The 14,736-nt window shown below is 43.5% G+C and overlaps 1 protein-coding gene across 1 annotated transcript in view; it reads right to left on the bottom strand.

Moving 5' to 3' along the window:
* arhgef39 (Rho guanine nucleotide exchange factor (GEF) 39) overlaps positions 1 to 14,736 on the bottom strand; it is a 151,430-nt gene that overhangs the window by 99,657 nt on the left and 37,037 nt on the right. The window contains exons 3-4 of the mRNA XM_034163553.1: positions 12,911 to 13,031; positions 11,707 to 11,825 (exon numbers count right to left, since the gene is read on the bottom strand). Of these exons, the coding sequence (XP_034019444.1) occupies positions 11,707 to 11,825; positions 12,911 to 13,031 (240 nt within the window). The remainder of the gene's footprint in view (positions 1 to 11,706; positions 11,826 to 12,910; positions 13,032 to 14,736) is intronic.

Below are 14,736 nucleotides of genomic sequence, written 5' to 3'. Positions count from 1 at the left end.
ACTTACCTTTTTGTTTTGTTTTTTAAGTACAGCTGATAAACCTTTGACTCATTTCTTCTGAACTCACTCAACACCTGCTGCACCGTCACACAGCGCCACCTGCTGTGCCACCCACACCACAGCTACATTCTCAAGCTGTGGGAAACACTAATACTAATTAGCTCCACAAATTTCAGTCGGACTGAAGGACCTGATCTTTAAATTTAGTGTTAATAGCGACAAAAAACCCAAACTGACTGATTTTGACAGTAACTCACTTTAAAAAACAGACACTGCTACAGCTGAGATATGAGGCTGTGTGTGTGTGTGTGTGTGTGTGTGTGTGTGTGTGTGTGTGTGGTACAGTATATTCTCAATCATACAAAAATGTCAGTGAAGTCTTTTTATTTTCTTCGTAGGTTCTGTGAAGTGTCTCCTGTGTGATAAATGTGTGACTTTTCCTCTCGGCACTGCAGAGACTCCACACTCAAGGTCAACAAGACCCACGAACGACTCAGAAGCAAACACGGTCTAATACGTAACTGAAAAAGTTTCACTGAAAGTCTCACTTCAGCACGAGTGCGGTGAACTGGCACTTAACGATGCCACCTTTTAACAGACGACGTGACCGATTCTGAGCTGAAGTGCTGCTCTGAAGGCACAACCGCAGAGACGAGACGCTTCCACCAAAACCCTCAACAAATCAAAACGGAATCTTAACCTTCCCGAAGCACCAGAATCCAATTCATTCTATGTTACGCTTTGACAATTACACAGTATGAATCGAGGGTACAGTACAATTTCTCCATCGGTATGCAGAGGAACGGCAATGACCCTGCAACCTGCCGAGTTGTGTGTCCTTTACAGGGACACGAACACTCCCGGTTACATGAAGTGCTGCTCTGCTTGGAGACACACTCCATCCCAAGGCCTCCAAATTGCTGCCATCTCTATAAGAGCCGCATCTCCATTATAGACACAAACAGCACCGATACAGACGCCGCGCGCGGCTATTCAACGCCACAATCAACTGCAGGCCTCATCACTGTCATAATGGCGGGCTCAGCGGGGACGAGTGAATGGCTGCTCCAGCCAGCCCCGGTGAACGCCACTTAATAAAGCCAGTGATTTTATTCTTCCCCAGCAGCAACACGAGGATGTGCACTACAGGCTCCGCTCACCATCCATCATCCTTGAATGGTGATAAGTGACAACAATTTCCTGCTATTCCCAGCCACGGAGCCGGAGCCAGTTAAGGCGCCAGCCGGAGCTGATTATCTCGCAGTGTCACTTAAAATCATCATACAATTACACATCCCGCGAGTCTTCTGAGTTTCACCGAGTGCGACAGAAGAATCGATGATGATGACGGGAAATGCAGTCTGGGCTGCAGAGACTGAGTGCAGAACACGCGCCGTCAAATGGTCAGCACCATGACAGGGACAGCGTCCTCTGGAGGACAGCGACAGCTTCTTTCAAACAAACATTTTCAAAGAATAGCCACTTTCGAAGAGCCAATAAGGTGCATGATGTTCCCATTTTCAATGCAAACGGACTTCAGCGGCTCATTTGACTGACGGGCGACGTGTGCTCACCACAGGAACCGGATCCTGAGGACCATACAAGACAGAGTAACACAAACAGCTATTCATTCATTCACTTTGTGTCACATGTCCAGGTCACACTTCCCTAAATTCTAAGAAGAATTCTAACTGCTCCCGGGAAACCTAGAGGTTTTCCCAATCCATCTGAGAGAGATGATCCCTCCTGGGTCTTCCCTGAGGCCTACTCCCAGTTGGTCATTGTTGGGTAGATGACCAGGGGGCATCTTCATCAAATGCCTGAATCACCTCAGCTGGCTCCTTTCAATGTGAAGGAGCCCCGTTTCCATTCTGAATCTGTCCCCAATATTCAAGGTTCTCACCCTGTCCCTGAGAGTAATCCCAGATACCCAACGGCCGTTTGTATCTGCAACCTTCTTCTTTTGGTCAATACCCAAACCTCAAGACCACAGGGGAGAACAGGGATGTAAATGGACGGGTGATTGAAGACACGTGCCTTCTGGCTCAGCTCTTAACTGCAGTGGACCAGTACAGTGTCTGCAGGACTGGACCCAGGAAGGCTCAGGCAGATCTGAGATGTAGCTCCATCTCCCCAGCAGAACTAACTCACTGAGGTAATCAAAAAAAAAAAGCCTCAGTGGCAAGTAGACTGAAGCAGACAAGAGCCATACATTCATAGATATACAACCTATAAATAAAAAAGAAGTCCCGTATACGCCCTGAGGTCCATTAGCGCCCGTGTTCATCTCCAAATTCCGTGATGTCGAGTGGATGAGAGTCATAGACTGAACTGAGACAGTGCAGATTAAAGAGTCTTTTCCAAGAACACAGACAGTTAGCACAAGCAGGATTCAATCCAGGTCTACGTATTGACAGGTCAACTTAATCGATTTAAGTTAATTTAAAACTTCTGAAATGGGTGGATTTATGTTCCATAAGCAAAGGTCGTTGCATTATAATGCTTTTTTTTTTTTTAAATGATGCAGCTGGTGTCGCTCTCAATTTAAGACTTAATTTGGACCATTTTGTTAAGACTCAGGAGTCAGCCAGCTTCTGTGATCCTGGACGTCAAAGTAGTAATTTATCATTTTCCAGGAAGGAAGACTTAACTGATGAGTAGAAACAAATTAAAGGACACCGTGTGGAGGAAACACTGAATAAACTACATCGAACACAACAGGGCATGTGTCTCGGATGCTAAGGTGAAGGGTTCGCTCATCTCAGAGTCAACTTCACCCTTACACGACGGACGGACGGACAGAACAGTTCCGGTCTTCACTTGTACATCTGGAGAAAAGCGAAGATGAAAAGGGCCTAATTAAGATCCAAGCAAGAGGCTTGATAAACGCTTGTCATAATATCAGCATTGTTAAGCAGGTTTCAGTGCTTTTCTCCTCTTGTTCCACTAATTAACAGACAAGATCAAGACCGTGTGAAATTCCAGTCAACAAAAACCGGTACTTAAAAGAGATTCTGACAGAGTCTGGACAGTCTGAGCACATCCACGGCACCACATCAAACAATAATAATTACATCTGTCACAGAGACTGTGTGCATCGTGCAGTGCCGCAGAAACACGAGCTCGACACGTTCTCAACGACAATAAAACCGCTGCAAAGAAACAGTCAACTACAGAAAACCCCTTCAATTTGAATTTGAATTTATTTTCATTTATATAGTGCCAAAACACAACAATGATGCCTCAAAGTGCTTCACACAGGTAAGGTCTAACCTTACCAACCCCCAGAGCAACAGTGGTAAGGAAAAACTCCCTCTGAGAAAGAAACCTCAAGCAGACCACACTCAAAGTGGTGACCCTCTGCTTGGGCCATGATACAAACATAAATTGCAGAACAATTCACAAAACGAATATACAGGAAATTACTTCAACAATGTTTACATTTATTGTCAAACTATGTCATGTTTTTTATTTTTACTCGTTTGGCCGGCCTGCAACTTACTGTATATTTCAAAGTGACTGTCAAAAATATCCTGCATTATCACCAATGGCCACAGGATGGCAGCAATCTTCCATTCCAGCTTATTAATTAATCAAAAACCCAGACAGAGCTTTAATTCATTTGAAAGCTTGACTCTTAGTCTTGTCCATCCAAATTGGAAGTCCCAAAAACCAGTTTTATTTGTTATTATCTATCGTCCACCTGGTCGTTACTGTGAGTTTCTCTGTGAATTTTCAGACCTTTTGTCTGACTTAGTGCTTAGCTCAGATAAGATAATTATAGTGGGCGATTTTAACATCCACACAGATGCTGAGAATGACAGCCTCAACACTGCATTTAATCTATTATTACACTCTATTGGCTTTGCTCAAAAAGTAAATGAGTCCACCCACCACTTTAATCATATCTTAGATCTTGTTCTGACTTATGGTATGGAAATAGAAGACTTAACAGTATTCCCTGAAAACTCCCTTCTGTCTGATTTCTTAATAACATTTACATTTACTCTGATGGACTACCCAGCAGTGGGGAATAAGTTTCATTACACTAGAAGTCTTTCAGAAAGCGCTGTAACTAGGTTTAAGGATATGATTCCTTCTTTATGTTCTCTAATGCCATATACCAACAGTGCAGAGTAGCTACCTAAACTCTGTAAGTGAGATAGAGTATCTCGTCAATAGTTTTACATCCTCATTGAAGACAACTTTGGATGCTGTAGCTCCTCTAAAAAAGAGAGCTTTAAATCAGAAGTGCCTGACTCCGTGGTATAACTCACAAACTCGTAGCTTAAAGCAGATAACCCGTAAGTTGGAGAGGAAATGGCGTCTCACTAATTTAGAAGATCTTCACTTAGCCTGGAAAAAGAGTCTGTTGCTCTATAAAAAAGCCCTCCGTAAAGCTAGGACATCTTTCTACTCATCACTAATTGAAGAAAATAAGAACAACCCCAGGTTTCTTTTCAGCACTGTAGCCAGGCTGACAAAGAGTCAGAGCTCTATTGAGCTGAGTATTCCATTAACTTTAACTAGTAATGACTTCATGACTTTCTTTGCTAACAAAATTTTAACTATTAGAGAAAAAATTACTCATAACCATCCCAAAGACGTATCGTTATCTTTGGCTGCTTTCAGTGATGCCGGTATTTGGTTAGACTCTTTCTCTCCGATTGTTCTGTCTGAGTTATTTTCATTAGTTACTTCATCCAAACCATCAACATGTTTATTAGACCCCATTCCTACCAAGCTGCTCAAGGAAGCCCTACCATTATTTAATGCTTCGATCTTAAATATGATCAATCTATCTTTGTTAGTTGGCTATGTACCACAGGCTTTTAAGGTGGCAGTAATTAAACCATTACTTAAAAAGCCATCACTTGACCCAGCTATCTTAGCTAATTATAGGCCAATCTCCAACATTCCTTTTCTCTCAAAAATTCTTGAAAGGGTAGTTGTAAAACAGCTAACTGATCATCTGCAGAGGAATGGTCTATTTGAAGAGTTTCAGTCAGGTTTTAGAATTCATCACAGTACAGAAACAGCATTAGTGAAGGTTACAAATGATCTTCTTATGGCCTCGGACAGTGGACTCATCTCTGTGCTTGTTCTGTTAGACCTCAGTGCTGCTTTTGATACTGTTGACCATAAAATTTTATTACAGAGATTAGAGCATGCCATAGGTATTAAAGGCACTGCGCTGCGGTGGTTTGAATCATATTTGTCTAATAGATTACAATTTGTTCATGTAAATGGGGAATCTTCTTCACAGACTAAAGTTAATTATGGAGTTCCACAAGGTTCTGTGCTAGGACCAATTTTATTCACTTTATACATGCTTCCCTTAGGCAGTATTATTAGACGGTATTGCTTAAATTTTCATTGTTACGCAGATGATACCCAGCTTTATCTATCCATGAAGCCACACCAATTAGCTAAACTGCAGGATTGTCTTACAGACATAAAGACATGGATGACCTCTAATTTCCTGCTTTTAAACTCAGATAAAACTGCTGGTTTAAAGACAGCACACGCCGAGCGCCGATCGACAGGCTCAAACCCCGCTGAAACAACCAGATCATTTCCAGTGTGAAGGCTTTGTTGATCTGGATGACCTCTAATTTCCTGCTTTTAAACTCAGATAAAACTGAAGTTATTGTACTTGGCCCCACAAATCTTAGAAACATGGTGTCTAACCAGATCCTTACTCTGGATGGCATTACCCTGACCTCTAGTAATACTGTGAGAAATCTTGGAGTCATTTTTGATCAGGATATGTCATTCAATGGACATATTAAACAAATATGTAGGACTGCTTTTTTGCATTTACGCAATATCTCTAAAATCAGAAAGGTCTTGTCTCAGAGTGATGCTGAAAAACTAATTCATGCATTTATTTCCTCTAGGCTGGACTATTGTAATTCATTATTATCAGGTTGTCCTAAAAGTTCCCTAAAAAGCCTTCAGTTAATTCAAAATGCTGCAGCTAGAGTACTGACGGGGACTAGAAGGAGAGAGCATATCTCACCCATATTGGCCTCTCTTCATTGGCTTCCTGTTAATTCTAGAATAGAATTTAAAATTCTTCTTCTTACTTATAAGGTTTTGAATAATCAGGTCCCATCTTATCTTAGGGACCTCGTAGTACCATGTCACCCCAATAGAGTGCTTCGCTCTCAGACTGCAGGCTTACTTGTAGTTCCTAGGGTTTGTAAGAGTAGAATGGGAGGCAGAGCCTTCAGCTTTCAGGCTCCTCTCCTGTGGAACCAGCTCCCAATTCAGATCAGGGAGACAGACACCCTCTCTACTTTTAAGATTAGGCTTAAAACTTTCCTTTTTGCTAAAGCTTATAGTTAGGGCTGGATCAGGTGACCCTGAACCATCCCTTAGTTATGCTGCTATAGACGTAGACTGCTGGGGGGTTCCCATGATGCACTGTTTCTTTCTCTTTTTGCTCTGTATGCACCACTCTGCATTTAATCATTAGTGATCGATCTCTGCTCCCCTCCACAGCATGTCTTTTTCCTGGTTCTCTCCCTCAGCCCCAACCAGTCCCAGCAGAAGACTGCCCCTCCCTGAGCTTGGTTCTGCTGGAGGTTTCTTCCTGTTAAAAGGGAGTTTTTCCTTCCCACTGTAGCCAAGTGCTTGCTCACAGGGGGTCGTTTTGACCGTTGGGGTTTTACATAATTATTGTATGGCCTTGCCTTACAATATAAAGCGCCTTGGGGCAATTGTTTGTTGTGATTTGGCGCTATATAAAAAAATTGATTGATTGATTGATTGATTGATTCCCTCAGTAAAAGCATTGAAGATGGGTCATGGCTGGGTCTTCAGCATGACAATGACCCCAAACACACAGCCAGGGCAACTAAGGAGGGGCTCCATAAGAAGCATTTCAATCCTGGCTGGTGTACACACGTTTCTACAGTTGTTGTTCCACTGTGGACACACAGAGGTGATGCTGGGAACTGTTAATAGTGTGAAAACATGAAGTCATCAGAGTGATGTGCACAGCAGAGACACACTGATGAACATTTAACACACCCACATGTTTGCAATTATAGAGATGGCTATAAAACCATGCACAAAGTGATACTTAAAACAGCAAAAAACAGTTGCTGTGTTAGTCTCAGAGGACCTCGTATTCAGGGAACACGAGGATTTACTTGCAAATGGCAATAATTGGCTCATAAGTCGATTTCGATCACCAAGGCCACTGTTACTGGAGTTGCGCACAGAACTGCAGCCGTCCCAGAGTGCAAGACGTCGAGGAGCCAAGGGGTTGTCTGTGGGACCACAGCCCCGCGTGAGTTGGCCGATCGGTCAGGAGTGTGCCAGTCAACCCTGAGGCGAGTCACCAGCTGTGTGGAACACAATCATCTGAATGTCATCCAGATACATCCCATTCCAACATTAAAGCGCCATTTGCAGCGAGAGCCGTTTTTTAGATTCTGTCTCTCATAGTTGAAGTGTGCCTAAAATAAAAATTACAGACCTCTACATTCTTGTAGGTGGGAAAACTTGCAAAATCAACAGTAGATCAAATACTTATTTGCCTCACTGTATACATATATATATATATACACATACATATATATATATATATATATATATATATATATATATATATATATATATATATATACATACGAGGTCTGTCCAAAAAGTACCGGACCTTTTTATTTTTGCAAAAACCATATGGATTTGAATCACGTGTGATTGCATCAGCCAAGCTTGAACCTTCGTGCGCATGCGTGAGTTTTTTCACGCCTGTCGGTTGCGTCATTCGCCTGTGAGCAGGCTTTGTGTGAGCACTGGTCCACCCCTCTCGTCGGATTGTTATTGCGAATAAATGTCTGAACAATTTGGAGCTTTGCTGCATCAAATTTTTCCAGAAACTGTGAGAGACCTCCAGCTGGACATCATTCGGAAAATTTAGATGGCTTTGAGGGACGATTTTACAGATTAAGGAGTGCTCCCGACGGTTTAAAGACCGCCCACAGCTGCTGAGAGCGCGCCGTGCTCCGAGCGCAGATCGACAGGCTCAAACCCCGCTGAAACAACCAGATCATTTCCAACGTGAAGGCTTTGTTGATCCGGGACGTCATCTGACTTTCACAAAAGAGGCATAAGGCGTGGACATCAGCACTTTTTCGGCACATTCTACTGTTACAGGAGGTTTTTTCATGGAAAGAGAAGCGGAGGATTGCGCCACCGTGCCGCTCATGGCGCGGGACAAAACCACCTCCGTGTTGGTCTCACAGGATGGCTTTGAGATGGCTTTCAGACGGCTTCCGGTTGCTTTTCAGTCGTGTGAGTATCCGAGAAATTGTGCATGAGCTGGACATGCCCCAACATGTCCTGTGAGGCTTCATCACAGCGTTGCTTTGCGCCATGCGGCTCCACCGTGACGCGCGGAATTCCTCGGCTCCTCTTTCCACGACAAAAACTCCTGTAACAGTGGAATGTGCTGTTCATTTCTAAACTGGACGCTGTCTTGATCCGGGACATCGTCTGACTAGCACAGGAATTGCGGAAGACGTGGACATCAGCACTTTTTCGGCACATTGAGACAGACGTGCGGAGGAATTCCACGCGTCGCGGCGGAGCCGCATGACGCAAAGCAACGCCGTGATGAAGCCTCACAGGATATGTCCAGCTCATGCACAATTTCTCGGATACTCACACGACTGAAAAGCAACCGGAAGCCGTCTGAAAGCCGTCCTGTGAGACCAACACGGAGGTGGTTTTGTCCCGCGCCATGAGCGGCATGGTGGCGCAATCCTCCGCTTCTCTTTCCATGAAAAAAACTCCTGTAACAGTAGAATGTGCCGAAAAAGTGCTGATGTCCACGCCTTCTGCCTTTTTCAGACGACATCCCTGATCAATCAATCAACTTTTTTTTATATAGCGCCAAATCACAACAAACAGCTGCCCCAAGGCACTTTATATTGTAAGGCAAGGCCATACAATAATTATGTAAAACCCCAACGGTCAAAACGACCCCCTGTGAGCAAGCACTTGGCTACAGTGGGAAGGAAAAACTCCCTTTTAACAGGAAGAAACCTCCAGCAGAACCAGGCTCAGGGAGGGGCAGTCTTCTGCTGGGACTGGTTGGGGCTGAGGGAGAGAACCAGGAAAAAGACATGCTGTGGAGGGGAGCAGAGATCGATCACTAATGATTAAATGCAGAGTGGTGCATACAGAGCAAAAAGAGAAAGAAACAGTGCATCATGGGAACCCCCCAGCAGTCTAAGTCTATAGCAGCATAACTAAGGGATGGTTCAGGGTCACTTGATCCAGCCCTAACTATAAGCTTTAGCAAAAAGGAAAGTTTTAAGCCTAATCTTAAAAGTAGAGAGGGTGTCTGTCTCCCTGATCTGAATTGGGAGCTGGTTCCACAGGAGAGGAGCCTGAAAGCTGAAGGCTCTGCCTCCCATTCTACTCTTACAAACCCTAGGAACTACAAGTAAGCCTGCAGTCTGAGAGCGAAGCGCTCTATTGGGGTGATATGGTACTACAATGTCCCTAAGATAAGATGGGACCTGATTATTCAAAACCTTATAAGTAAGAAGAAGAATTTTAAATTCTATTCTAGAATTAACAGGAAGCCAATGAAGAGAGGCCAATATAGGTGAGATATGCTCTCTCCTTCTAGTCCCCGTCAGTACTCTAGCTGCAGCATTTTGAATTAACTGAAGGCTTTTTAGGGAACTTTTAGGACAACCTGATAATAATGAATTACAATAGTCCAGCCTAGAGGAAATAAATGCATGGATTAGTTTTTCAGCATCACTCTGAGACAAGACCTTTCTGATTTTAGAGATATTGCGTAAATGCAAAAAAGCAGTCCTACATATTTGTTTAATATGCGCTTTGAATGACATATCCTGATCAAAAATGACTCCAAGATTTCTCACAGTATTACTAGAGGTCAGGGTAATGCCATCCAGAGTAAGGATCTGGTTAGACACCATGTTTCTAAGATTTGTGGGGCCAAGTACAATAACTTCAGTTTTATCTGAGTTTAAAAGCAGGAAATTAGAGGTCATCCAGATCAACAAAGCCTTCACACTGGAAATGATCTGGTTGTTTCAGCGGGGTTTGAGCCTGTCGATCGGCGCTCGGCGTGTGCTGTCTTTAAACCAGCTGGAGCACTCCTTAATCTGTGTAATCCACATAAAATCGTCGCTGAAAGCCATCAAAATTTTCCGAATGGTGTTCAGCTGGAGGTCTCTCATAGTTTCTGGAAAAATTTGATGCAGCAAAGCTCCAAATCGTTCAGACATTTATTTACAATAAAAATCCGACGAGAGGGGTGGACCACTGCTCACACAAAGCCGGCTCACAGGCGAATGACGCAACCGACAGGCGTGAAAAAACTCACGCATGCGCACAAAGGTTCAAGCTTGGCTGATGCAATCACACGTGATTCAAATCCATATGGTTTTTGCAAAAAATAAACAGGTCTGATACTTTTTGGACAGACCTCGTATATATATGTATACACACACACATATATACTCCACACCTTTGATTGGTACTGCATAGACGCATGTCTATATCATCTATACATGCCCATTCATCTATCCGTGACTGCGTGGGTCAGACCGTCCGGTTTACGTTCTTCCATTACAAAGGCGGACAAAACTGCACTTGTGAAATTCTGGAGAGTGAAAAGAAAAGAAACACCTCTTGCAGTTACCCATCAAAGCATCGAGTGAGAAGGGCAAGTGCTTTGTGCCACTGTGGCATTAAACTGAAATCTTTTGAGCCACAGGTGCGACCCATCTCAGGAGTACTTCCTCTACATCAGCTGTAAAGTTATTACTGACGCTGATTCAGTGGGTCAGGCGCATGTTGCAGCTGGTGTCTGGTCTCTGCCACATGTGGACAGAAGGTCCACCAGACCACAAGTACTCTGTTCATAATGCAGATAAAAAATACAAATATCCATGCATTTGGATCTCAATATCTTTCTCGAAGTCACGGGGGTTTCTTTGTTTTAAAGCCTTTGCAGCTCAGTCGTGCACGTCCTCGTGAGGAGTGCGTTGCCAACCTAAGGTAAGTCATCAAGCATTTACCTCGTGTGTGATTGTTTGTTTGGAGGCTGACAGAAGCAATTTAGTTGTGTTTTGCACCTGTTGTAGATAACATTAACTGGTGCGTTAGTTTGTGCTCCTTAACGTGGTATTTAAAATGCATGCATTGAATTCATTTTCTTCTTGTTGCATGAAGTGGTCATTCTGACTTATAAACCGGTGGCACTTTTGGGTGTTTTTTTTCTTCTTTATAAAGTATTTTTGACAGGTGTGACAGGTATTCCAATTAAACTGTGTGATCCTGTGGATTAAAGGGAAGTCGTACTGATCACGGTGTCAACTCAGGCTTTTTCTGTTGACAGTCTTTTGTATTTTGGTCATTTATCAATAAAAACTATTTGTGATATTATTATTACTACATCAACCAGGAAAGTGTTATGCATCTGGGGGAAAATAGGCATGTGTCGGTCATATCTGAAACTAATCCGAGCAGCAAAGAAATAACCAGAATAAAGTTAAGGATCAGTATGTCAGTGTTCTGCCTTTATCCAGGTGTTCCTCATTGTTAGTATTATTTCATAGTCCAGTGAAATTCCTGCCAAGACCACTTGTACAAAAACAAGCAGGTGACATCTAACTTTTCCAAACCAAAGGAAAAGATAAGTTTTACCTCTCGACCCGCTGGAGTGGAAGTTGCAGCAGTTCCTCCAGTGTGCAGTTATTAAACTCTGGTCTCGCTTCCTGTAGTTTTTTAAAATGTCTGAAGGCCTTATTTTTTTTTAGCTGGACCTAAAACAAACGACACACAAACATCATCATCTGAGCCACGTTCATCTTGTCACGTAGGTGGTCGTCCACCCTGCAGGTAACCCGTTTTTTTGGGGGGCTGGTGGCAGGAGCGGCACCTCAACCAAAACAGAAGTGGGTCTTTACCGTAAGGCAGAGCTCTTCAGCTCGTTCCAGAAAGAGCCGAGAGGGTGCAGGAGTTCTTTGCAAACAGCCACTCCAGCAGGTGGTTTCACTGATTAACGTCACTGTGAGCAGATGGAATCAGTTCATCAGTTCATCACCTGCTGCAGAGAAAACCTGCGCCCTGTCGGCCCTTTATGGAACGAGCAGAAGACCTCTGCTGTAAGGAGAACCTACACCTCCGTACAGTCTCCGTTATCAGGAGGAAAACACACACACACAGTGACAGCTGCTCGCTCCACCACCACGTATATGAAACAAAGATCTGACCCCAAAAACGCACATGGACACAAGGCCATATGTCAGTCGTGGGCCTGTTCTGGCCCAGGACACCTTAAAAACGTGCAGGGCATCATGTCGACCCCTGGAGTGTATATACAGAGATGACGTATTTACTCTTTTCTTTTATTTTATTGGCCATTTGTGTTGGGACACACACGTTTTATCTGCTACAATTTACACATTAAAGCTGAAAAAACCATGAAAAACTGAGTGGGAGCATTTAAACATCTACAGATAGACGTGAAAAGGGGTTTGAACCTGTTTTAAAGGTCATTTTTGTCCTTTCGACATTAGAATGCCCACTGGGAGGCGTCAGTGAGGTGCGGGACTGCGGTAGAAATGGTGATTTGAGTTTAGAGTTCCATGACTTATGTTTCCCTTTCTGAATGATGTGCAGAGACTAGCGCCACCAAGTGCCACGCGCACACTCAATGGCTGCATACCGTCATCTCTCCAGTGCCTTCAAATGTAAATATTTCGGGGGCTGGACAGACTCCAAGTCACAGTTTGATCGGAGTCTCCACTAGTCTCTCTGGTGAGTGCCCTCCTTAACAACAACAGTCCAGCAGGATACCAGACTCCAGTCGGGTGTAATGTGATGAGTGCAGTACGCGTGCTCATACCCTAAGAACTTTTCTGGCATTGTAGAAGTTGTCCACATAGGTGTTGTAGTAGTGGAGATGGGGACAGAACTGCTCAAAGCCTCGACCGATGTAGCCATTTTCCAAATGAACCAGCAGAGACCTGAAAAAACAAATGCGCCACACAAATACATATCGTACAGGAATTAACAAGGCTTCATACTTTTTGTCAAAGAAGCAGAATCATTACAGATCACTTTTAAGTCTTGCAGGATCCACTGGAAGATTTTCCACCACTGCATATGGTTTGTGCATCTAAGACATCGACCACATTTAGGACATCCTCAGTTAACATTTAACCAAGAGACAAGTAGCACAGCCTTTGAATAAACTGCTGCCCTTCCATCAATTAACGGCCAGGTGTCACGAGTGCTTTGCTGCACCATCTGGACCAATGTTTGCAGGCAGGTGTATGTCTGCCCACTTCCCCAAATCGATGTCCCCACTGGAGGCAACACAGGAGACCACCAGAGTGTTCCAGTGTTCAGCCTGTTGTGTCTGTCCCTGGGCCCACTGTCCTGGGACAAATGTTACACTGTGTCTCCTCATTTCAGGACATACCTCTAGAAAAATAGCATCTGAACACCAACGCAACAGAAGATGAGTTGTGACATCATAACTCAACTTTTTTGCATGCAGAAATTTTTAGATGGGTCCATCCCCAAAAGCTCTTTGGAGAATCCTGTGAAGGGACGAGGAAAACAACTACGAAGATTTAAAAAGGAGCTTAAAAGAAACACTCCTCAGCTGGTTTAATAGGCTGAAAACTCCTATGAAATACATTTGTGTCCGCTCTCCCCAGCTATCATGAAGTTCTACAGGTTCTGTGCACTGTTTTGAGGGTGCAAAGTCATTCCAGCAGAACCCAAGGATCCTCAAAAGGACCTAGTACCAAAGACATCAGGTCATCACCTTAGGTCACTGCGCAACCAGCCAACCTTTGGCAAAGGGTCATTGGGCACTGGCATCCCCTGGCTCAGGTCCTGTCTATGCTCAGCCAGCTCTGGCAGGAATGATCAACGTGTACCAGGTAGCGCCAGTGCTGGACCAGTCCTGGCATCACTGTTTCCTATTCTCAAGACACCATCACCTGTGTATTCCAGAATAATAAAAAGCAAGAGTTTCCCAATCATTAGTCATGAGTTTAAAAGACAAGAGGTTCGGTGATCGATGGCATGGGCCAGCTTTCGTCCAAGCCTTGCCAGTTCAAGATTCATGATGTGAGCCGCGATTGTTTTTTTGTTTTCCCACCGAGCATGACTACGCTAGACTATCATGATAACAGGCGGCGTTTTGTCTTTTCATTTTTTTAATTGTCATACAAGTGATTGCAAAGTTGAACTGGGGGGGAATTCTGTTTTTTTTTTTTAAATGCTATTAAATGAAATTAAAACTTAAAAAATACATAAAAAACTGACATATAATTGCAGCACCACCCGTTTTATAAACCAAAATATAAGAAACATTTTTCATCTCTGCACACCTCAACAAGAACAGAATTTTAAATAATTTTTTTTAGTCATAAAAATAAAATTTTAAGGAGCGTTTCATAAAATGTGTATGCATCCGAGGGTGTCTGATGTTTAAAAAATGTGTGTAACCCAGCTCATTTGGTAACTATACTGACCTTGCAGTGACAGTGCAACCGTCAGTCTCCGTGTTATATTCCCGTGTGGTGGTGTGAGCGTCAGAGCAGACGATCAGCGCTGCTGCGGCAAGTCAGAAACATATCATTTAACATCCTCCTCCTCTAGAAAACTCATTAACACTGATCTGATCCCAGTGGTTGTTCCAGCAATAGCAAAGAT

Source organism: Thalassophryne amazonica, chromosome 22 (assembly GCF_902500255.1).
Source record: "Thalassophryne amazonica chromosome 22, fThaAma1.1, whole genome shotgun sequence".
Lineage (NCBI taxonomy): Eukaryota > Metazoa > Chordata > Actinopteri > Batrachoidiformes > Batrachoididae > Thalassophryne > Thalassophryne amazonica.
Note: the sequence above shows the minus strand (reverse complement) of the source record. Positions and strands in the feature narration are given on the sequence as shown.